Here is a 24,878-nt window from a genome sequence, read left to right as displayed (position 1 = left end):
ATCAACTAAATAGGACAGAAATATAAATCCTCGTTGGGCCCTGAATAAAGAAATCTGGCCCTGACTTGCAGCACCTCTACATTAGGAGCAGGGACATAGGAGAAACCAGCTTCCTGCTGTGCCAGCACTGCGTCATACCATGACTTTTGAAAACTTTTCATGGAAAAGCAGCAAGTTTTCTTGCTCTGTTTACACCTACTGGGAATTTATTCCCATTTTTATCCAAGCTTCTGAAATCAGGGTTGTGGAATAACACCACCTTACCAAAGCATAGTGTATGTGATACATACTTATTGCTGCTCAGAAAATAGGTTAGTAACCTCCTTGTACAAAGTTTTGAACAATACGGCATAGCCACAGCTATACACTAGCTTTTACTAAGTTTTGCTGCAATAAAAAAGCTGTAAGCGGATCCTAAAGTAGGACAGTCTGTGTAAAATATTCCTCTGTATATGCAGAACAGTTCTCTAGTGTCTAGGAAATGTTTTGCACCCCACTAATGTTGATCAAACACTTCAATACAATTGCTTAAGAGTTCTCATTCTCCTTAGAACAGCAATTCTTAAAGTGATCAATGGTGGATCTGTGGTTCTCAGGTCTCCTATTTGCTCACAATTGCTAATCCTCATGGAAACCACGATGATCATACATCAACTTTCCTCCCATTTCCCTTCCCTGTAAGTGGCTGCGGTAGTTGTCACAAGTACCGATTTTTTAAGCAGTGACAAGGGAACTGACCACACGGGCCTGCCCAGGAGTGGCTAAAGACCAGTGGACCACCACTCTCCAACAACACAACTTGAGAATCCTGTCTGTGTCCACAGGCAGAGACAGAAAATCTCTCTTAGTCAGCCTCTCTTTAGGGCACAAAAGCTATTTTAGAAAGAGGTGCTTTGAACCAAAATCAGTCTATTATGTGAGCTACTGAGCAAAAGCTTAGCCAAAACACAATAGGATATATATAAAAGGATAGAATTTCATCTCTGAAGTATAGACATGAAACATGCAACTTTTTTTAGTGTTCAGGCTACTGAAAAAATGCACACCACCAATGAAAACTTCTGTACAAGACCAATTCTGCAGGAGAGCTATTGAAAAGCTAACAGGTGGAAAATGAATCCTAAAGTCATAGCAGCTTCTGCTGAACAGGTGTTTTCATGTCCTTGCATGAAGTTCTCACAGCAAAAGATATCCTAAACAAAGTTAAATTATGTGCCCCTCCCAGCTGACTAAGAGTCACATGAAATATGGATATCTGCACATGCCAGGATGTTTTTCTATTCTCCAACAACGATAGCAGATTGTGACTGAAACAGGGCTTGGATAACAGACACTGGAAGTCATTCTCCTTCTCCAAAAACATCCTTTCCTTGGCTGTGGTAAGCAAATCCATCTGATTCACACCGGTCAGTACACATGCAGCTATGACTCAATCCCTGTTAGTGTCCTGCGAATCACAATGTCTTTGCAGAGATGAAACCATTCACTGGAGTCCTCAGATTTTCTTCTCTCTTGGTTTGACTTAAAGTGATTGGAGAATAAAGTTCCCCGCACGCACCCCCAAGCAGGACACCAATAATCCATGGAATTTCACAGGAGAGCACATACAACATACTCCTATGCTTTTTTCCCATCACCTCTCCCAAATTATGAAGTACTAAGCAATTAAGATCACATTCTGATTATCTCTACCATATCCTTGTGAATCTGGCATGACTTCACAGAAGGCAATACAACTGCTGTGAGATCATGTAGAGACTGACTTCATTATCAAGGCAGACCTGCATATCCAGAGCTTCAGCTCCTGCTGGTATCATGTGATGCATGAGTTGGAGCTTTCATTAAAAAGCAAAATAATGGCAGAACCAGAAAGGGATTTCAAAACATGCAAAACACAGGTCACTCAGCAAAACCATGCTGAACTATCTTACTGATTTACTGTCTCTAACATCTGCTGGAGTACAAGAGCTGGATGCCCTCCACTATAGCAGGTAAAGGTTTTAAAAATCAAATTGTCATAATACTTAGTGTCCACAATATCTACTATTTATACCTGAAACATACATTACTGTGACATGTACATTTCACTACTATATTCGATGCTCACAGAAGTCCACAGGTAATCAGAGCCTTCAAAAGCTACTTTCAAGTTTTTTTCTCTGCTCAGACACACTCATGGCAACAGCCTTGCTTACCTAAGACCCTTTCCTTTTTCTTATTGCATATAATAAGCGTGAGGTGTCTGCCTATGAGAAAATAGTAAAATAAATGCAGCATAGCTTTGGAAGTCACATATTTCAAATTTAGAATATTTAACAAAAGACATAGTCTTAGCAGGTGTACAGGCTTGTCTGTAATAGAGGTGTGCACACAGGAATACAGTAACGCAGACTTTGGTACTGTTAGATAGAGCATGGCTTTGATGGCTAATGGCTTAAAAAAATAACTACTGCCAGCAGACTTCTCTTGATTTTATGATTTTTATGTACTAAAAATTCAGAATTATACAGCTGCATCAGTGAAAAGTTTTAGCTGTTGACAGATCTGCCCCATGTTTTACTATGGGCAAACTATTTTCTTCTAGCACCTCAACTTAAGAACAGGATTGGAATGAAAAGTAAACCTAATGCTTATAAGAACAGACCAAAGCTACCTTGCAAAAAGTAGTATTGGGAGGAACAGGTAATGAAATATTTATATGAATGTCACTTATTAGCTCAGTTTTTGCATTGTACTTCTAGGACTACCCTTTAGCCAGATAAAATACAGCAGCCTAGACTTTCATTTCAGAATTTACATGTGTGCTCCTTCCTGTGCTTATTCAGAGTGAAAAATAGGTATTTTCATCACTGAGGCCTTAAATGTTTTGGGAATGAGCTACTCAGGATACTAACTCAGTACTCTTCTATGCTACTGGAGCAGGACACAGCTGTTCAACTTCAGCAGCAGGACTTTCTGCCAACTGGGAGAATACTGTTGGCTCTGGGGACTCTTCTATAGAATTAATTGCTTGCAAAAATTGAACAGATTCAGAATTAATGCTTAACAGATTCAGCTAAAAGTATTTTCAATCTAATAGTTATATGTCTTAATCTACTACTAATTTGCATAACATTTAGTAGCCAAATAGTGTTAACTCACTTCCACATCCTGACCTGACCTTCACTCACAATTCTTCCTTTTCCGCAATTCCTCAACTTGGTTCAATTCACTGCAAGATTATAATCAGTCTGAATCCTTCCTTCCTGAGCTTACACATGTGGCTAATGGCTGCATTCACTGAAAATACTGCTTATGCCGCTACAGCTTTAATATTGCACTTGGCTGTCTTTTCTGTATTAACTAAAAAATAAGAACCAGCAATATTATGTTACTCATGATAACACTATTAGGAAAGCATTTCAGAAGCAAAGTTTAAGGTTCTACTACTTGCTGGAAAGAGCTGAATTTTGACAATCTATTTCCTGATATTACAAGCTTGTCTGTGCCAAGTGATTACATTACTAAACCAACCATTTAGAACATAAAGCCTTTGATTTAGTTGTCAAATATATATATTCTCCTGGGTATACTAGAGTATTTTAAGAGTCATGATCACACATTCATACAACTCAGGCCTAGTCATTATTGTAAACACTTAAGCTGTTACAACACTCCCACTTTCTTAGAGTATCAAAACACCCCTGCCAGATATTCCATACTGATCAAATAATACTGAGTTTATAATTTACAGACAAAACAGTACTGGCATAATTTGTTTATTGTACTGTGAGCATCAGTGTATATTAGAGACAAAGAAAACATGACTTCCAGGACAAAGAAAAAAACATGGACATTTAAAATTTTGCTCAGTATCAATCATGGAGAACCTATAAATTATCTGCTGGAATGCTTTCAGCTCAAAAGCTTGGCTTCTACAATTACAGAACACTGAAGACTATAAGATGTTCTGGATCCCAAAAGCCACATACCTAAGGTTAAATTGTAAAAGACCTGAAAAGACATTAGGTAAAACTTATAAACTTGTTTTCTTCTGAGACAGATTGATCTTATCTCCAAGACTCAGGGCCATTCCCTGTAAGGAAAAGAAAGAGGACATTCATGACACACACCCTTCAAAATAACTTTATCTATATTAAAATGGAAGTTCCATATACAGAAATCTATGAAGTTAGTGGCATGGAAATTAAAGTATTTCTAACTGTTCATTTATTTATATACATGATAGTGCACACTTTCTTAGCACTAGGTAAAGGCTAGATCTACATATATTATTGAAATAATGAAACTTAAATTTGAGCTAGCAGCTACTAAATCTGTTACCAATACAAAAGGCAGAAAAATAAAAAATGTAAGCCTTTTGACCTCCCACCAGTTGAAAGTATGCTGCCACCGAAGAAATTACAACTGTCAGTCCAGTTACTGAAATTCAGCTGTTGAAAGTCTCAGTGCTGATACTAGCACTCAATGCACTAAAGTGATAGAAAATAATTTAATCACAGAACCGTATTAATATTGCATAGAAACTGAAGAAATCTCAAAAGAAACTGCACAAATAAATCCACCTAATCAACAACAGAATGATCTTAAGATGAAACTAAGCTGGCATATATAATTGAATGCAATCTTATGTAAAAATGCCACGGTAAATATATCAGAAACATTAATTTAAACCATTCTGAAATCTTTACAATGACATCACATAAACTAAATGGTTTTAGGCGATGAATGTGAAAATTCTCAGACAGTCCTTTATTGTATGCTGTTTAAAATACTTTTATTGGTACACTAGCTGTTTTGTTATTAAACAGTAAAAAAAGTACAAAATTTGGCAGTCAGGGGATAGAAGTTCTAAAATCCAAAACAGACTCATAGGTGTACCTTTAGAAAATAATTCTACTGAAAGGCCTTGGGTTTTGTTTTGTTGTTTTTAAAAAGAACCCGTGAACAGCAATTACACACATAAAATTTCCTTGTTATACAAAACTGAAATGTGTAATTCAGTAGGAAACAGATCATGGAACCTGGGAGAGCATTTGCTCTTTGTTTAAAAGCAAATCAAGTATACTATCCTATTTGCAGCGCTATGGATAAAAAAAGAAAATCTTGGCCCAAAGGCCTATTTTATGATAATGCACTAGGAGAGATGATGTACAATGTTGTTTTAGGATATGCTTGCACCTAACTAAAAAGCCATTCTTTCCTCACAAAATGTGTGTAAGAGAGTTTTTTTAAAATTAAGGCTGAAGTTTCTATATTCATCTTCCCTAAAAATTTTCCCATTTACCTAATACTAGAAACTAACTAGCATCCAAAAATTTGCAAGTTTTTTTTGGAGTGCTCAGTACATTTTCTTGAAAATGACAAGGAGAAACAGTGCTCTAAATAGAAGCCACGTTACCTGACTCTTTGCACGGATTCGTATGTGACCAGTGACAGGTGCCTCTGGTCCAAGATGAATTGGCTTTTCAATGCTGACATTTGCAAGTGCGTCTTCTCCAAATATGGAACGCGCATAAAGATTGGCCGCCATAAAGCCACAATAACCAGAAAGTGCCTACAAAAAGCACATTTGAACTCTTTAGAAAGGCCAAAATCCTTTAAATACATTTTAATCCATCCTATGTATAGCTAGGCAGATGTCAGTATTTAACATTTAAACTTCTTTCTTTGCATACAACATTTTCTAAAATGTGAGAATCATGCAATGGGAAACAGTGGTGGCCTTTTTCTAAAATTAATATTGAAAGAAATGCAATCTACAATATTCATCAAAACAAGGTAGGATGGCATTTTATGATCTAATTTAATGAACAGCAAAATAGTAAAGAAGCTACACAGTAGCAATAGCTACTATACCTATTTCAGCTACTACACATGCATTAGCTAATAGCTATTACATATATCTTAAAAGCAAATCGCTATTGTGTATATATATATTTTGCTTTAAAACAAAAAGGCTAAACTGGCAAAAGAAAGGTGAATTTTGACAGAGAAGGAAGGAACTTGGAGCTATGGGAAAAAAACCTTTATAAAAACATATGGTTCCATCAAATCTATACTACAGCTTAGCTACTACAAGTTAAAACAGACATTCTGCTTTTCTAGCTGGGCAAGAAATAGCTAGAGTGATTAAGTGACAGAGAATTTTGATAACATTAACTTGCTTTTACTCATTTCAGAGCACTCATTTAAAAACTTTGAAGTACATGTACTATTTCATATTGTAAACAAGAGTCTCTAATATATTTATAATAAATGCTAAACAAATTAAACAAAACACACAAACTAAAAAGGGTGTCTTCAAGCAAATAGCTCACCTTCTCTGGAGTCAGGCATTTCATATTGGTTGACTTCAGTATGTGCTGTAAGTATTCATTTAGATCAATGATATTAGTATTCACTGTAACCTTCAAGAAGGGAAAAAAATGGCAATTACTTTAATTAGCATCTCAGGCATTTCTGAAACCATCTCTTCTTCAGGGCTCTGTGAAGAAGATTACCGCTACATTTCTCCTTGAGGAGCACATTCAGTAAGCTAGCTCCAAATCACATTGTGTGGTGGCATCATACAAAGTCTTCACGTCCTGCCATCCACTTGTTTAATAATTGCCACCTTTTAAGGGTGGGAATTCCATGCTATGACCATGGTTTCTAAAATGTATTAGGTGAATACGATACTCTGCTGAACACGTAGACTCTCTACAGTAAATAGTATAATTCTTGTCTGAATATAGTTTACACATGGCCAGCACAGGAAAAAATGGTATCTAGTCCAAAAGCTTGCTTTTAACCAATGATAAAAATTACTTTCATATTTCCCTTCTAGCAACAAAGCTCTATGGGCTGCATTGGCTTCCTCATATTGAATATTGTGGCTCTTATTTAAATTGCTTTTTAACACATCGTTTAAGAGTAGTTTACAAATTGCTAAGGCTTCACATATTATGGATTAAAATTTATTGTTTACAAGTTCCCTTTGAGGGAACTTAAATCCACTCTCAAGTGAATACACGTAAATACATGTAGCAAACCAGGCTACAGTTTGGGTAAAATATCTCCCATTCTGGTTTAATGTTTCTATTCTATTCCTAAATTATGTTGCTCTGTTGCATGAGATTATCTCCCTTAAACCCTTTTTTAACAGGTCTGTAACTAACAGTTTGGGCACCCTGTAATATTAAGTGTACCTACCATTTTGTTGGTCTTACGTAGCATCCATAACCACTCTGTATGCTACAGCTGTACTGCAAAGTAATAAAATGAAAGATGTCCCTGCCCATGGCAGGGGGGTTGGACTAAATGATCTTTAAAAGGTCCCTTACAACCCAAAATGTTCTATGATTTAAAAAAAAAAAAAGAAAAAAGAAAAAGACAATGTAATTCAGAACTGGAGAGGCTAAGCAGTATGACTAATTCTGCAGTCTCCACATGAACTTATACTTGTTGCTATCTCACCTTTGAGCCAAAGTACACAGCAATCGCCAAGCAATTTGCACACCTTCCGTGCAGGAGGTAAGGCTCAATGCACGTACCTCTTTTGTAAGAAAAAACTAGTTATTGCATTACTAAGCTTGTGAAACAGATAAGATAACAATCAGAGAATGAGTTACTTGAGGCCAACATCCAATGCAGATGTTGAAAAAAGTTTGTATCACAAGAGATAATGTTGATGTAGCGAGCTGATGTAGAAACAAGAAACAGAGTTAGACCTCATCAACAAAAACCCCAAATAACATACAAAAAATAAAACTAACTTTGTTTTCCCACTCAAATTCTGCCCACATCTGTCTGAACTCTGCATCCGTACAAGAAGCAGGCTGGATATAGTCCATGATGTCAATGTGAATATCACTGAGAACCACACAGTTTCTGTCGCTGGCTGCTCCAGAGACATCATACACTGTAATATAAAACACAAACCACCTTAATGTTTAAAAAAGTGAATTTGCACTAAGTAAGAGTGCTCAGTTAACCTGCTAGTCAACAACAGTCAACACTTGCTCAATCTCATTGCTGACCTCTGTCCTCTTCAAGTGCTTTACCCAGTTGCCACAGAACTTTGAGTTAAGTGTATTGGTCTTTCAAGGCAAGGCTGCCTAGCTCATTTCAAATTCAGAGACTTGGTTTCAAGTATCATGCTGACAATCATTCTAAAGGCAGCATGCTCTACTATGATTTTAAGTAAAAGCGATATAAATTTTTAAAAAATCATCACAAAATATTCAAACATTGTAGACCAATTAATTTCCTCTTCCAGTACAAAGTGTTTTAAACATTTTTAAGCTCATTAAGCAGTTAAGAAATGCTAGATAGACATTAACATTAATTTTGCACACTGAATTGTTTACTTACCAATATTACCAAAAATTATTCCATTTTCTGTTGAAGCGACTTTGACATTAGCTTTAATGTTTGCAAAATCATGTGGAGCAAGTGTCAGAGGAGATGGTTTTTCCACAAGTTTCAAGTCACCTGTGTAAAGAAATTGGGAGATGGGGATCAGGGAACATTACCAGTACACAATGAGTCTAGCTTTTGGAACAACTTTTTTTATTTTCTTGTCATTCAATTCTAATGTCTACAGAGTTGCACTAAACACCAGCATAAAGGCATTGAGTTGGATTTTTTTTTTTTTTACCGTTTGCTACCTGCAAGACAAAATAATTTACATTACATTTAAAATTTCAGTTAAAATATTAGTGTATTCATGCAAACCCGACTGAAAACAAATGTAAATAATGACTTAAATGGGCTTCGGATTGAGTCTAGTATTGAATTTTTAACGATCAGGGAATGGTTAATTCTACCTTGTGTTTTAATCACTGACAACATAATAGCTAATCCTACTGTCCATTGTCTCAAAACCAAAGTTCAACAACCAGTATTACAAGCGCTAAGCTATTTATAAACAGGTCAAAGTATCACCTTGATTTTGAATATAATTGCTCCCGGGAAACAGCAAGAGCTGTATTTTTCCTAATCCTTTAGCAAGCAATTGTAAAAGGCTCCTTAGTTCTATCAAACCGTGCAATTTGAGAACATAGCATGAACAGCATCAGCTCTACACACAAGAATGATGCATCAAGTCAGTTTTTGCAATATATCTGAAGACAGCAACTGGGAAATACAGAATTCCACTTTACTGAGCTGATGAATAGAAAAATACACAAAAACCTATTACGTAATATATTCGTTTTACTTACCTCCATCATTAGTCTGACCAAATGATTTACAAAAGATTAGGAGGAAGTTTATGCCCCTCAGTCATATTTACATCAATTAAAAGTATATAACATGAGTTCTCCTAGTATGTTGTAAACATGGTTCAAATCCTGACAGCCAAAACAGAAGACAACTAATAGGAAACTGGTTACTGTTCTTGGATTCATCTGCTCCAGTCCCTCCCCTAAAAGAAGTTAATGAAGCCACAGTATTTGTTTAAGCAAGCCTCTGGTACAGCAGTAAATGCAGTATTTAAGTACTTCAGGCTGAGTGCAAGAACCACCTAGGGCAGATGGCTTTCTGTTGCCTGACATTTGCTCCATACCAGTTTGGATTTTGTCCTCTTGCTCTATGGTAACAGCACAGTGGGGAATAAGTATATGAAAAAAACTGGAAATGGAATGCTATTTTTTCTAGTGAAAAAAGCATGAAAAAGTTCAAAATCTGACCATGGTTTGTATCGTCAGATAGTATTGTCAGTATCAGTAGATACAAGTCTTCCACCTTTTGGAAGAAAAGTGTATTTTTGAAGGCATTCAAGTACATCCTATCAAAACGGCAACCAGCTGGCATAAATTTGTAAGTACTTAGAAGTGTTTCAGAAACTCCTTACAACTGGGTGCCAATGCCCAGCACCTCACTGCTGCTCAACGGTTGCTTTGTTTCCACCAGTACTCCTTACCTAGCGTGGCTAGTTCTAGTGTGCAGTTCTGCAGAGTATCACTGGTCTGGTTGACCACAAGCACATCCAGCACAATGTCATATTGATTGACATGGACATACGCTTCTGCATAGACAGGGTCCGAGAAACCTGTCAGTTGAGTAACCTGTGAAAGAAAGAGTTTAAGGTATTTTTCTTCTCATAAACCAGTTTAAAACATGGAGTCGTGTCAAACAATGACAAAAAAATAAGAATAAAGTACAATTAAATCCATTACTCTTTAATGTGAGCCTCCAAAGCAAGCAGGTGTGCAAAGAGCTTTTAATTCCACAGAACTAACTTACTAGTAAGAAAAAAAAAAGGGGGGGGGGGCGGGAGAAAATTGGAAAAAAAACTGCAAACAATCACCACAAGTTTGGTCTAGAAAATAGTGGAAATTTGGAAAAAACACTGCAAACAATCACCACAAGTTTGGTCTAGAAAATAGTACTTAAAGAAGTTGTGATGTTTAGGAAATCTAAACTTCATGCATAAGTCTTCCAAAATAAACAGATTTCATCTAATTATAGCTAAAGACACAGTGACTGTCCATATTATTCATACAAATAAATTTAACTGCATCCTTCCTTCACACGTCCTTTTGCGTACACACTACAATTATAAAGCCTTTCCAGATGAAATGTATTCTGAACTGAGTTCACATAAGTTCCTAAAACACGGACTATAATGCCATTTATTCTTAAAAAGATCAGCAGGACAAAGAAATGCTGACTTAAAATGAAAAGGTAACTTTAAACAGTAAAAAGAATTCGTCTAGAATTTTAATGAATAAAAGTCTGGTTTTTTAACCCTAACTAATGAATGAATCGAGATTTTTTTCTCTTTGGACCTTCTCTACAGGTCCTGGTAACCAGCAGCAAAAAAAAGTATAAAGAGTGAAACAAGGATGCACTGCACTTGGCAATAGGATATGGCAGCCAAAGAAAGAAAGGGTTCTTAATCACTTGTGACATCCCTGCTCTCTTCCCTGTGAACCTTACTGGGGCTCTCCAGACCAGCAAACAATCTTTATTTCTTCTCCACATTCCACCAGCTCAGCACTCTCCAAGTCTCCTCCTTATTCTTCCCCTCCCACGTGAAGAAGGTAACAACTTTAAGCACAAGGGCTTTTCTCTTTCTCCTGATCCTAACCAGGAAATACCTGGGTCTTTCCAATCAACCAGCATAGCCTGGTTCACCAGTTCCAGTCTGCGATTCCCAAAGCCGTTCCTGTGCATAAGCAGCACAAAGTGTATATAATTAAAACACTGACTTTCACGTTACCTTATTAAGTTTGGATGCAAGAGGATCAGCAGCCTCTTTCCTCTGTGTGTTTCCCATTGCTGCAAGAAGGCTAAGCTGAAACTGGTCTTCTTTTGAGCTCATTTCATTTTTAGCAGTAAGCTGCATGAAGGAAATGGGATCGTCTGGCTGAACTGTCACATTCCTCTTCTCAGATTCTTTCTGCAGGAAGAGAAATATTCAAGAATTCACAATGAATTCCATTCCTTAGCGCAGAAACACAGCCAAATGACTGACTTACGCACGGTCAAACGGCGACATTTCTGGGACCTGCTTGAATGTGAACATCCATGAAAAATTCCAGGTGATTATGGTTATACACTTATAATAGCTCACCTTCTGGGAAAGTTTCTCCTCTTCTAGCTTGGCTGACAGCATATGAGAGAGGGACTGCCTGCATTCTTTGTTGAAAATATCATTCATGAGAGGAGAACATTCTGACAAAACTTTCAGACACAAGGAAATACGATCCACATCGTCATCTGTAATTGGCTTCTTAGGAAGAGAGGACTTTCCCAAATGGAGAATAGTGGCCATCAGCAGCATAGCTTCAGCAATAAAGGACTGAGAAGGAGGACAAAGGAAAGAGAATGGAAGGAGGTTATTGCATTTTACACAGCTTTACAGAAATGTTTATTTCTGACTTATTTACAAAAAGGTGCACATTAATCTGTTCAGAGCTTTTATGATTTGATTATTTATTTTTTTAGTACTTATTATCTAGAAACCAAGCAGCATGATTTAGAGACTGTCTAGATAGAGTGGCTGGAAAGCAATAGGCCCTGTTTGTCACCCAAATTATCATTATTATCCAATCACCTAACTGGCACTTCACTTTGGACTTAACCCATTTTGCATCTGTTTAAAAGAAAAGAGGCAACAACCAGCTTTTCTTTGCAACTACAGTGAAAACACAATAGATGACTTACATTTTGTTTCTTCTTTTCCTGAACTAGTGACACATATCGTAAAGCAATCTTAGTTAAAGTTGTAGCAAGAGAAGCTGCAACAAAGAAATCGCCATCAAGCAGGAATCCTCGTAACGGAGGTCTGCAAAGACAAAATGATAATCAGAAAACTACTTTTGGATTACACTCTTTAGCCTACTGTCCTGGTTTCGGCTGGGATAGAGTTAATTTTCTTCCTAGTAGCTGGTACAGAGCTGTGTTTTGGATTTAGGATGAGAATAATGTTGATAACACACCGATGTTTCAGTTGTTGCTAAGTAGTGCTTACACTAGTCAAGGCCTTTCCAGCTTCCCATGCTCTACCGACTGAGAAGGCTGGAGGTGCACAAGAAGCTGGGAGGGGGCACAGCCAGGACAGCTGACCCAAACTGGCCAAAGGGATATTCCATACCATGTGACGTCATGCTCAGTACATAAACTGGCAGAAAACTGCCTGGTGGGGCTGCTGCTCGGGGACTGGCTGGGCATCAGTCGACGGGTGGTGAACAACTGCATGGTGCATCACTTGCTTTGTGTATTCTTCTTCTTATTACTATTATTATTAGTATTTTATTTTATTTCAATTCAATTATTAAACTGTTTTTATCTCAATGCATGAGTTTTCTCACTTTTACTCTTCCAATTCTCTCCCCCATCCCATCGGGGGTGGTAGGGGACCGAGTGAGCGGCTGTGTGGTGCTCAGTTGCTGACTGAGGTTAAATCACGACACCTACTTATCTTCATACCTTAACATCCATACTGTACAAACAAAACAAGCTTGAAAGGTCTCAGAAGTTGGGGTTTTTTTTCCCTAGAAGGAATTTTCCAGATAGAGAGATATTCACAAGTCACATAGCCATTTCCACACAGAATAGGGAGTGAAGTGAAAAGTGTAATGGATAATTATTTCATTGTAGCTCTGAGATGATAATGACTAGTCAAGATGAAGTAGTCCATCTGCAGTAATTACGGAAATATAGCAATTGTTCTAGCTACCAATGAAATAAACTATAGCAAGCATTAAATAGTGCAAGGTGATATCGAGAAAAAAAAAGTTTTAATCTAAAGGCAACATCTCTGTATACAATTAAAACTGTAAGGGGTTTTATGTATAAATTATAAAGAATCAACTAGAATTTAGGAAACCATAATTAATAATGTCCTTTTTGACATGCAGTAAGCTTTGATTACAAATCCTAAGCAACTAGGCAATTTCCTGTCAGACACCATCTACTTGTGATAATACCTTAAAACAGAGAACTACCTAACCACTAAACTCTGCACGAGAGAGAATATCACTTAAAAAAAAAAAAAATTAACCAAGTCACTCCTGGCCTAATATGAAATCTTAAATACCTGTCTTCTTCCTTTTTGGCAGGTCGGGAACTACTGAGAGCACTCTGTGTTGCATAAGTGCCCATCTCTGTCACCAATTTTTGGGCTGGACCCACAGACACCTCTTCTTCAGGTTTTAGCTCACCAGCTTCTTTCTTGATTTCTGATTCTACTATTGGGATCTAGAAACAAACAGGAAACAATTGTTACAATTAATATAAAAAAAGATATTTTTGTTCTGCAGAAGGTTTTAATAAAAATTGTGTGCATTGTTAAGGTTTTTATAAGTAAAAGGTCAGTTACAGTGCAACAACTTTGAGAGAATTTGAGGAGATAGGCAGGTGTTGAAATACATACAGAAGCCTCCTACCAATGCATAAAGCTCACATTGCACAGATTGTCTTAGATCCGTCTCAGAACGACCCAGACTTAAAGCACTCTTCCTTTGTCAGTGGATATAATCAAATTGTATCTTAAAGCTGCCATAATTTTCTGAAATAAGGAATTTCTCATCTCCCCTCTTAACAGATATCACTTATTCTCAGTATATGCCAGCTTCAGGTATGCTACTTAAAAAAAAATTAGTAACGAATGCAAAACCCTAACTAGTTTTTACTTCACATTTCTTGTGCACATGCTATTACATATCACAAGTGCTCAAAACCCTGTTGCATCTTACCTGATTTTTTTTAAAGTATCTTTTTCTTAGAAAACACACTGCATAATAGTAAGTAAAACCACAAAGAACTAGCCTTACAAAGTAAACACACCTCTCCAAGTGATCTGCGAACTTCTGTCATTACACTTTGTATATCTTCCTTTGTGCTGCAATATTCTCCAAGGATCCATAAAGCTCCTCGATAAATCCTAAGACAAGAACAGTAACTTAAGTCATACTTTCATGACATACTCAAACTAGCATGAAGGGAAGTGATTTATGATCAGGTGATAAAGGCCAGTCTTGACAAATTCTAAAGGACACGACTGACAGAAAGCAAGTCTGATCAAGAGCAATCATCCTTTCAGCCTTAGTAAACTAATGAACACGTATATCAAATGAAATATATTTTCTGCTACAGATTTATTCTCATCTGTGTTAATCTTGATATTCACAAAACTAAATTTCATTATGATCATAATGAAATAACTCCACTGTATGGGAATAAAGTCAGCTGTAATTTCTCCAGTTAACTGAGACAAACTGACTTTTTCTTCATACAGGAGAAAATGAAAAACAAAAACATGAATGAAAATTAGGCAAAAAAAATAGCAAAGCTTCAGAGGTTTTTTTTCCCCAGTTAATGAGATGATGATGGAGATAGGATTCAGAGTTTCCTGTGTATTGGAAGAATGGCAGAGTGGTGACTTGATACAGAGAAGTTGTCATATGACTTAACCTTTGCAGATCCATCAGAAAACCAAGTTCTTACAGCCCTGAAAGGTACTAAAGAAGCTTTGCAGATTGCAAAGCCCAGTCTATGTTAGACTGGGTTTTCTAATAAATGTACAGTAAGTGTGTCCAGTTGCCTACAAGTGCAAACTCCTGCTGCAATAATCCCTGAGTAATTCTATTTTAACAAATATATCACTTTAGAGTTGGCCTTCATCAACAATACTATCTTCTAGCAAGTGGAAATACAATTATCAATTGCATCATAAAAATGAAATTCATATTTATTTTCTTCCATTAATGCAACAAGCACCCAATATATCTTTTGTACAAGTAGGCAAGAAGGAAGCTGTACCTAGAAATCATCTGCCCCCAATATATCTCAGCTTCAGTTATTCTTCTTTGTGTGGGGGTTGCAAGGATTTTGGTACATATTTAATAGCAATATACATTCAATGCAAGAGGGACACAGGGTGCTCCAATGTCTGATATCATATTTTGGACTCACTTGACAGATTTAATAGCGTGAAAGACTTCAAGCATCTTCTCAACAATAAGAGGTCTGAGGTTATCAAAACGCTGGATCGCTTCCCGCACAAACTCCAAGACATCAGCAGCTGCCGCTTCATTATTATCACTAAGGAACTCCATTAGCTAGCACAAAAGAGTGAACATGAGCACAAACAGCAGCACAGCTAAGTTTGTACAATAGTATTTTCCTTCTACATTCAGAAAAATAAAACTGCATATACATCTCCCGTTAAACAAAACTGAAGTCAAACAACCTTAAGTACATTCCAATCAATTACCAATTATCATAATCCCAAAATTGTTTTTCTAATGATACAAATTATTGCACTTTTAAGTAAAGATGCTGTTCAGCTCATGTTCTTCAAAAATATTTAAAAATAAAGTCTCAGAAGACAAACAACTACAGCATCAAAAGTCCTATATTTCTTTAGGGATTAAAAATAGTATTGCTTTGTGTGAGGCCACTATTAGAAACACCTCAGCTTCAGTTATTCTCCAGGTTTTGGGTATAGCTGGAACATATTTAATGACAATATAATTAAACATTTGCATACCACTGGAATAACATTTGCAGCCATGTCTGGAAACCGAACACTACAGGAATGCAATGTACGAACAAGCAGCTGTCTATACTTGTCTGTATCTTCATGCTCTGTCACATTATTAGTTTTAATCACTTCCTTCTTCAGAACGATCACAAGCTGCAGAAAAGATCAAATAAAATTGAAGAAAGTCCTGTATTTTTCCAAAGAATAAAAAAATAGTGTAATGAAACAAGAGTAATATATATTTTACCTCCTCCACATTTCTTGAAGAGACAAGATCCAGAGCTAGTTGAAGGGTTTTTTTGCGCACTTCTAGATCTGGGGTACTCAACACTCTGAGGATGTCCATAACTAGATCCTGAAACAATAAGAAAATGATAACTACTTTGTTACTTTAAATGACTTCTTTTTCATACAATTCTAATTTTCAATCCTCAATGATTTTCAAAGACTTTCTGGATACATAATACATGATCTACTGACAAACAAGCAAGATATCACAGGCATTAGGGACTTCACAGTGTTCATTTAATACATTCTACATTTACATAAAAGTCTACCATGCAAGCTACATCATTAAGTCTTACAATCAAGACAGCATTTGCCATTGTTAATTCTTACACAGACAATAAAAGCAGCAAGTCATAAACATAAAAGTCCATCCAATATGTTTTTACTAAAAACATATCAACAGAAGATTTAAACTTCAGAAGTACATTTTTCCATACATTACAACACTCAAAAGTTTTGTTTAGGAAAGAAAAGCCTTCCATAAGCTTGCAGGAAAAGAGGCAGCTCACATACCTGTAACACTCGCTCGTGGGAGGGATGCTCCTTTAATTCAATCAACCGATCCAAAACAATCAGTTTCACATTATTATCACTTTCTTTAATAATCAAATCTATGTAGCATTGAGCAGCTGCCTAAAATTAAAAGGATCAAAAACATTTTTTAAGTAATGAAGAGGAGAAACTGGCAAATTTCAGAGATAAATTCAGGAAAAGACACCTTCTGCATTATTATTAAACCAACTACTCAAAGACTTGGCACAGACACGAACCTGAGAACAGTCTTTAAAACTTTCTGGTCCACCGTAAACATCGATTCCACCACCATGTTACAAAAATTACACAGGAAGGCTCACAATGGCATCAGCTTACAATACGCAGACTTGACTTCAAATTCAAAGAAAGTCATAAAGAGATAAATTTCCTGGCATGCTTTGGGTCAGCTCTTAAGTACACAACAGGGCATGAAAACCAATTTAAAATAGTTGCCAGCATTATCCGATGGTTTTAATGACAGCTTCTATGTACAATATTCCTACGCAACAAAAATGACTATGCTAAAGCAAGAATGTTGGAATTAATACTCCTCCTGATCTTTTGAAATTACTATTTACAATGCTTTTACTCTAAATCTAGACTTGCATATTCTATTTTTGAAATTTCCATACAGGTTCAAAATTTCCATATGATCTCAAATAATCAGCTGTACAAACATAAATCTAGGAACCCAAGGTCAATCAGTAATCAATGTAAATCTTCACTGCCTTATGTTTCCACCCTTGTCTGAAAAGAGTAATATTTATGAGTAAAGAAAGTCATTCAACCTCTGCAAATCTTCAGCTTTAGTCTGCTTTGCTAAGTATGCCAAGAAGATTGCAGGTTGGTACCAACTATTGTACAACGGTTTGCACTGTATTCAAGCTTGTCCCCTACCAAAGTGACATGAAGTCCACTAGCTGCAGGTCTGCAAAATACAGTCTCTGTCTTTTTTGTGACCAATTTTAAGAGATATTTTAAGACAGTGTTTCACGTGTGAAGTGTTAAACACCCCATATTACTAAAGCCTTCGCACTTTCAAAGTATCAGCGTACAGCATACAGTATTCATTCCAGTGCACTAAAAGCTACTGAAACATCTGAAAACACCACTTTCATACCTTGATCGCTGTTGGTGCACTGGAGAGTGTAACTAGAGTACCCGCAGCTTCATACTTTACTGCAGGACTCGATGACTGCAGTAAGTTGTAGATGCAGCGAATAAACCGAGCTCTCTCTGATGGATTCGCATGACAGACCTAGATAAGAACAATGCACAGTTGACACGTAAAGAAAATAGCAATCATATAGCTTAACTGCTCCATTATCTTACAACAAGGACAAAATTAAGCAAAAGGTGACAACCTTTTCTGGGGATAAAAAGTGTCATTCACAGTTGTAAAAATCTAATTACAAAAGCTATTAAAAAGTTATTATTGACAATTCTACGCAATGCTACAAGGTCTTAAAATCTCAGATCAAAAGGAAGGGCACAGCCTCTACTAGCTTCTGTAACAGATACCCTGCTCGTGTCCATGAATAACAGTCTGATAATACACAGCCCACATCACAGCAAATCAGGTGAGATATATTACTCTATACTGTGCACACTTGAGCAGTTTATTGTCTCAAGACACAAATCTTATTCAGCTCTACTAAACAATGACATATTCCTGACATGGACTAAATGCTAGCTATGCTGCCTTTTCCAGGAACGTTCTATCCCTTTTAAAAAGCAGGCTAATATAATCTAACATGTACATTTATTTTAAACGTGCTATAACATTTCCCTTTTACCTTATAAATTAGTTCAACAATAACCAACTGCAGTATGTCACCAAATGTCTGGACTTGGTCAATACAGGTACTCAAATAATCCAAAGCTCGATCCTATACAAATAAAAAATAAATTATTCTAAATTATTCTGAGTTTGCTCACTCAGCTATATTTTAAATCAAAACACAAACCAGCATGTATTCAACCCTTCAATGTGAAATTTAAAACCATTTATGAAAACGCTGTAAACCTGAAGAGCAAGTTAATCCATTCTGCCTATAGATGGCAAAAAGAGAGACAAAACCAATGGTAACCAGGCACAAAAGGCAATTGCCTGCAGAGTAAATAATCCAAAACTGAAGCTGAACAGAAATTGCCATCTCTTTCTCATGTGACTACAAAAGCTATAAAACCATAGGTAATGGAGCACTTCTCAATCTGGTTAAACTCACTTGGCAAAACTAATCACAGTTTTCAGCACCGACCTATGCCTTCACCAAATACAGCAATTCTCCTTTAAAATGAAGACAGCACTAAAGACCTACTTTAACTGTTTCAGCTACCAAATATTCCACAAATAGGTTAACACTACCATATATGTTTTTTTATGAATATAAATACTTTATACTACCAACAAACTACTAGCTAGTTACCTAGCACATTTTGAAGTATTTAAACCAAACAAGTTTGAGGACGGGTATCCTTACCTGATCTGCATGAATTAGCATCATAAATGCATTTCTTTTGCAGCTTGCATCTTTCTCATTCACCAAGAAATCATGGATCAATTCAGGAGCATCAGGTATAAGATGTTCAAAATTTCTTTAAAAAAAAAAATCATAATTAAAAGAACTACTGGTAAGGAGTAGAACCTAAGGCTTAAGTGCATATCCTAAAGACAAGCATTTACAAAAATTCAAAAAGCATAAACTGGTGATACATAGCTTTTGTGTAGCTATTTGAAACTGTGAACAGATTCAAAGAGCTTTAAAAAATTGTTTGTTATCATGACAGCTAAGACATTACCCCATCGATACCTTCTGTTTAACAGTAATATTCGGCCATGCTGTTCAGGTAACAACTGCAATAATGTTTAGTATATAACTGCAGTACATGAAGAATGTCTCGCTTCAAATAAATTTATATATGCATATTCCTGCAAGGATTCTTCTATGGTTGTGGACAATGATTACTATTAATAACATTTAGATCATTAAGAAAGGCATTTGCCCATACAAATACAATATAAGGACCCCAGTCATACTTGAGAAAGCAGCAGCAGCCACATTTTGCTTTTCCAAAGAAGTCCATTAGATAGAGGAGAAAAAGCAAACAAACAAACAAACAAACCAACCCCCAAACACCACACCAGTGATTGAAAAATGTTTACAAAATCTCAAAAACTATCCAGATCACTAAAGCTAGCCTTGGTCTTCTGTATCCACAACTTCAAATAGTTTCTGGCATTTACCTGTAAATCGTGTAAATTGCAAGAACTGCATTTCTGCGCACATAGCTGTGACGATGTTCTAGACATGCACGAATGGCTGGCATCAAAGGCTCCAACAGTTCCGCTTCTTTCAGCTTACAAAGAAAACGGAGAGTAGACCCTCGGATAAATTCATTTGGGTGCTGAAGATCCTAAAATCAACAAGAAACATATTTGAAATGCCAGGCTCTTCAGCCTAATTGTTAAGCTAAGATGAATGCACTTGCTAGTCTTCTCCCACACTAAGCTTTCCCACGGTACAAGTTCCCAACATCCACAACGACACCCCACTGTCTTCTCATGAAATACCTTCTTAAACACTGCTGTTCCACAATATTTAAAACCACGTATTTCTGCATAGTAAAACTTAGAAAGCCTAATTTATTTTTTTTCTGCATTGTATGTGTTTCCTCTGATTACTAGGGCTGTGAAAGCTCACCCTGCAGGCAGTCCTGCACACTGGATTCATCTGCCTCCAACCCATTCCCAAAGAAGTTGAAGGACCTTATTATCTCCGTGAAGGAGTGTGCCAAATACACCACAATGAAGTTATTCCAAAAATAGTGTCCTTCTATGTACCATGGCTTGTCCCAAGACACTATGAAGATGGTAATTAGGTTACCCCTCATATTTGAGGTTCACTGACTCGGAAGTGAAAAGCACTAAATTTCTGTTAAGTTGTAAAAGAACACATAAAAATTCCTTGGTAGTAGGTCTGCTGGTTATCTACAATTATCCAGCCCTGAAGCACTGAGACAAAACGGTTAGGAAGGAAATGCTGAGCATAAACCATTTTTACATATATTAAATAACACATAATGATACACTTTCTATAAAGATCCAGTATAGGAACGTAAGCAATGAAATAAATAATGGGCTACCTTTCTGTATGCATCGCATACAAGAATCATTTCTTGCAAAAGCCTGCCATCTGGAGTGGTCTTTGGCACTATCTCCCAAAAGACAAGCAGCAGTTTTTTGATAGTATGATCTTGGAGAGGCAGTACAAAACGTATAATGGTCATCAGAAGCCCAGGCAATTTTTCACCATTCAGAATCATAATGATTACTTTCTTCAAGGCCTCTGTCTTCAACTTGACATCTCCTTTTTCTAGAGAGGACAGAAAAATCAAGAAAACAAATCACAGTAGTTATGAAATCAGGAAGGCTAACATGTCACCGTTAATTTAACAGGAATACTGATCTTCAGTGTCAGGAGATACAAACCCCCTCTGAAGGAGTGCAATAGAGCAGATCAATAAAATTCACACCCTTACTTCTACTAAAAGGATAAGGAGGAAGCAAGAGATATTTAAAGAAGCACGGAGTTCAGACTTAATTCTAGGATCAACATATTGGAATTAACCGAGTTCAACAAATTTCATGGCTGTTCCAATGCTTAAATTTAAACAGCCTTTTATACCAGGATACTGCAATGCACTCTGATGTCATACGTATACTAAATACTAACACTGCCATTTCTGCCAGCAAGATACAGCAGTGCACTGAACAAGTGATAAGACAACTTGTTGCTTATCATTGTATTCCTTAAATCTGCCTGAGCCCAAACAGGTATTATTTCAAACAGAAAGACAGAAATGGATTTCAAATTTTTGCACAGACTGAGGGGGGGAAAAACCCCCAAACATGCAAGATAAATATCATGAAGTTTCTCAAAACACAGCAAACAGAGGAACGTACACATTTCAAAAAACAACCGAACAAAATAAACATCAAATTGACTTGAGTTTATAAAATGTAAACAATATTCTAGGAAAGGCACAATGAGACAATGCGAGAATAATTCACGTAAGATGGAGTATCCTTCAAATCACTGTCCATTACTTGCCTAGGTCATTTTTTAAGCTGATTTCAGAAGGTGGTTCTGAATCCATCGGAACATTGATTAATGTGTAACACACGTTCTCTGCAGCTGTCATGGTTCTTGGTTACAAAAGTTTTCTCAATGGAAGAATTATTTTGACACAAATATCGAACAACCTAAAAAACAAGCACAAAAAGCCATCCCAAAGTTAACAGATTTTATTAACAAACAACACAAAATGTTTTCGCAACTGACTTAATGATTTGAAGGGATTGCTGGGTTTCCTGAAAAGCCACATTCAAAAGCCTTCTCAATTTTCTGTTATGCTAAAACACTCCCGTTAGCACCAAACAATTTGGGAACATGACATTTCTCAAAGACAAAAAAAAAAAGTAAATTAAAGAAACCTTTCCAATACTTAGGCATAGACAGAGACAACAGAAGTGTATGGGCACCTGACTGCAGCTGAACGGATGCAGCAGCTTTTCCCTCATCTACTCACCCCCTGATACTGGCTATATATTTGCACTACCTTCCCTGCAGTCCTGTGCCCCTCCAGGTGAACTGACCCAAGCTGCAAAATCAGCCAAAAAACGTCACAGCAAAAAAAAAGGAAGAGTTTTTGACTTGTTTAAGAAGTTGAATCAGCCTATGAAGGAAGCCTTGAAGGTGAGCACGAGATCCAACAGAGGAGAAACCAAGGATGGGAGAAAAGACAACGTGGTGGAAAGGGAAGCAGGACTGCCCTTTTACCTTCCAAGGATCCTCAGACCAGCTCAACTCTACTGTCTAACCGCTCTGCTAGACAATAATGAGGAAAGTAAGTATTTTTATGGTAAAAAGTACGAGAAAGTTACAGATCTATCAAAGCTGCTGTGTGGATGACAGTTCAGATAACAAAATTAACAATGAAGCTCAATTGTCATTCTCATGTTCGTTTCTTCCTTATATAATATACATCTAGGATCAAACCAAACTTTTTATTCCATTTCTTAAGTAATGAAAAATGCTCAAGTTTGAGCTTGCTCAGTTAACACTATGATATCATACTGACAAGCACAGTGAAGAAAATTGTTACTTTTTATTACATGATCAATTTTGTATTTTCTACAGAAATGTGTCAAAAAATTTACAGAAAAATTACTTTCTCTCTGCTTTTATTGCTATTAATTTTCTCAGTCTTAGTTTAATAAATCATTAAAACAAGGAAGATGCCTTTTTATTTTAAATTATGATACTACACATCAGTCAAATATTGTGTAAAAGCACACAGTTGTTTTATATAATTATTATTACTACGAACTAATAATAGAGCGAACAGAAGTGAACAAAATGATCCCCATCAAAGGTCGTGTTTTACATAAAAGATGAAAACACTAAGCTCTCCAAGTCAACGCTATGCTTTCACTGCAAATCACTTTTTCCTCTAGGTTTGATGATCTTGAGCAGGACCATACCTCCAAGACATAAATCTCTCAATAACATGCCAATTTAAGAAGTTATTGTTGGAGGACACCAGGTCCTATCCCACATCACCTCTTTTATCTGTGCAGACAGCTTTTGAGATGCAAACCCTGTAAACTCTCCTCTCCTACCGTATTTTTGAAGCAGTAAGAAAAACAAACGAAATCCAACAGACCAACAAACACCTGTTCCCAGCCTGGTTAAAAGCACCGCCCCACAAATAGTTCTGAGGAAAGACAAGGGAAGGTGGGACGTAGAGTTGCAGCGTTTGAATGAACGGCTGAGACACTACACAAGCTGGTATTGGGTCCAAAGTCCCTTTTCTCATCAAACAGGCACCTAGAGAACCTCAGGCTGAACAGTGAGCAGGTAAGTTGTGCTAACTTGGGCTGCAGCCTCTTTCTACGCAAGAAAACAACACAATTAAAATAGTACCACAGCTACTACTAAAAAAAAAAAAAAATACATTTTTTTTAAAAAACATCTCCTTCTATTATGGATTTTATATTTTTAAGGATTAGATCCTTCAAACTCGTTGTTTATAAATATCCACATAAACGACTCCTGCTCATTTTTAAAAATACAACTGTTTTCTTGCCTCAGCAGCAGCTTTTTGTATACTTTTTCCATACTCTTACCCACAACCCCTGCCTTTGAGGGGTTAGCTGCCCCTAGCAGCTAGCACCTTCATCTCCAATAGCTACTCAAACAGACCAGAAAGTAGATCTGTGCGAAAAGTAGACCAGGTATCTTTACTCATATAAAGATCTCAACTGCAGAAATTCTCTCAAAAATCACAGCCAAACAGGTCTCTGAAGCATGAAAACGCGGAATGGATTTTCAGCTCTGAAAAGCAGCAGGGAAAACAACTCTCTTAAAATGCAGAGCTGGGAGACTTGGCAGGGAGAACAACCACCAAGTCTTCCTCCTTGCAAGGCACCAAGCTTTGAAATCGCAGTTCAATCTCACAGAGAATCCCCACAGACAGAGAAGCAGGTGCTACTTTACTTCTTCAGCAATAAAATTTCTGAGTACCTGTATAAGGAAACTGAAAGTTATACAGTTCATACTATGCAGGAAGACAAAAAGCCACGCCTGCTCTCCAGCTACGTCCCTGGGAAGCCTTATGAAATGGGGTACCTTACGAACCAAAACCCTGAGAAAGCTTCATTTTACTGAGGTACGGCCTACAATATATAACGTAAAAACATTTGTTAAAAAATCCCGAGTAAATCTATAGCCAGTTTAGGGAGATTTCTCTCTTAATTTTCCAGGTGATTACTTTTTCCTCAAAACGCCTGGCACACTTAGCTACGAATTAAAACTTAAAATACTCGGACGCCACCGTTTGCCTGCCATTCCCCCGAACAAATTCAGACCTACCGGACCGCACCACCACAGCACCCCCCCGGGAGGCCGCGCCACAAAGGCACCAAAACCGCGAGGCGGCCCTAAGCCCCCGCAGCCCCGCGGCCTGGGGTTAGCGGTGCTGGGGGCTCCCCCGAGGGAGCCACCAGGAAGAT

General features: G+C 37.0%; 1 protein-coding gene across 1 annotated transcript; it reads right to left on the bottom strand.

Moving 5' to 3' along the window:
• Positions 1-3,744: 3,744 nt before the first annotated feature.
• On the bottom strand, positions 3,745-22,043 carry COPB1 (coatomer protein complex, subunit beta 1). Its single transcript, XM_009332232.1, has 21 exons — positions 21,916-22,043; positions 20,948-21,177; positions 20,049-20,218; positions 19,285-19,399; positions 18,598-18,690; positions 17,922-18,059; positions 16,781-16,900; positions 16,227-16,334; positions 15,986-16,132; positions 15,409-15,554; positions 14,281-14,377; positions 13,532-13,692; positions 12,157-12,277; positions 11,564-11,791; positions 11,210-11,389; positions 9,908-10,052; positions 8,356-8,475; positions 7,758-7,903; positions 6,321-6,410; positions 5,402-5,557; positions 3,745-4,075 (listed from the first exon to the last, which is right to left on the bottom strand). The coding sequence occupies exons 1-21, from the start codon at positions 22,004-22,006 to the stop codon at positions 4,016-4,018; spliced, it is 2,862 nt and encodes a 953-aa protein (XP_009330507.1). The 5' UTR covers positions 22,007-22,043; the 3' UTR covers positions 3,745-4,015.
• Positions 22,044-24,878: the final 2,835 nt, after the last annotated feature.

Source organism: Pygoscelis adeliae, unplaced genomic scaffold, assembly GCF_000699105.1.
Source record: "Pygoscelis adeliae isolate BGI_AS28 unplaced genomic scaffold, ASM69910v1 Scaffold839, whole genome shotgun sequence".
Lineage (NCBI taxonomy): Eukaryota > Metazoa > Chordata > Aves > Sphenisciformes > Spheniscidae > Pygoscelis > Pygoscelis adeliae.
The sequence above is the reverse complement of the archived record's forward strand: the minus strand, read 5'-3'. Positions and strand labels throughout refer to the sequence as shown.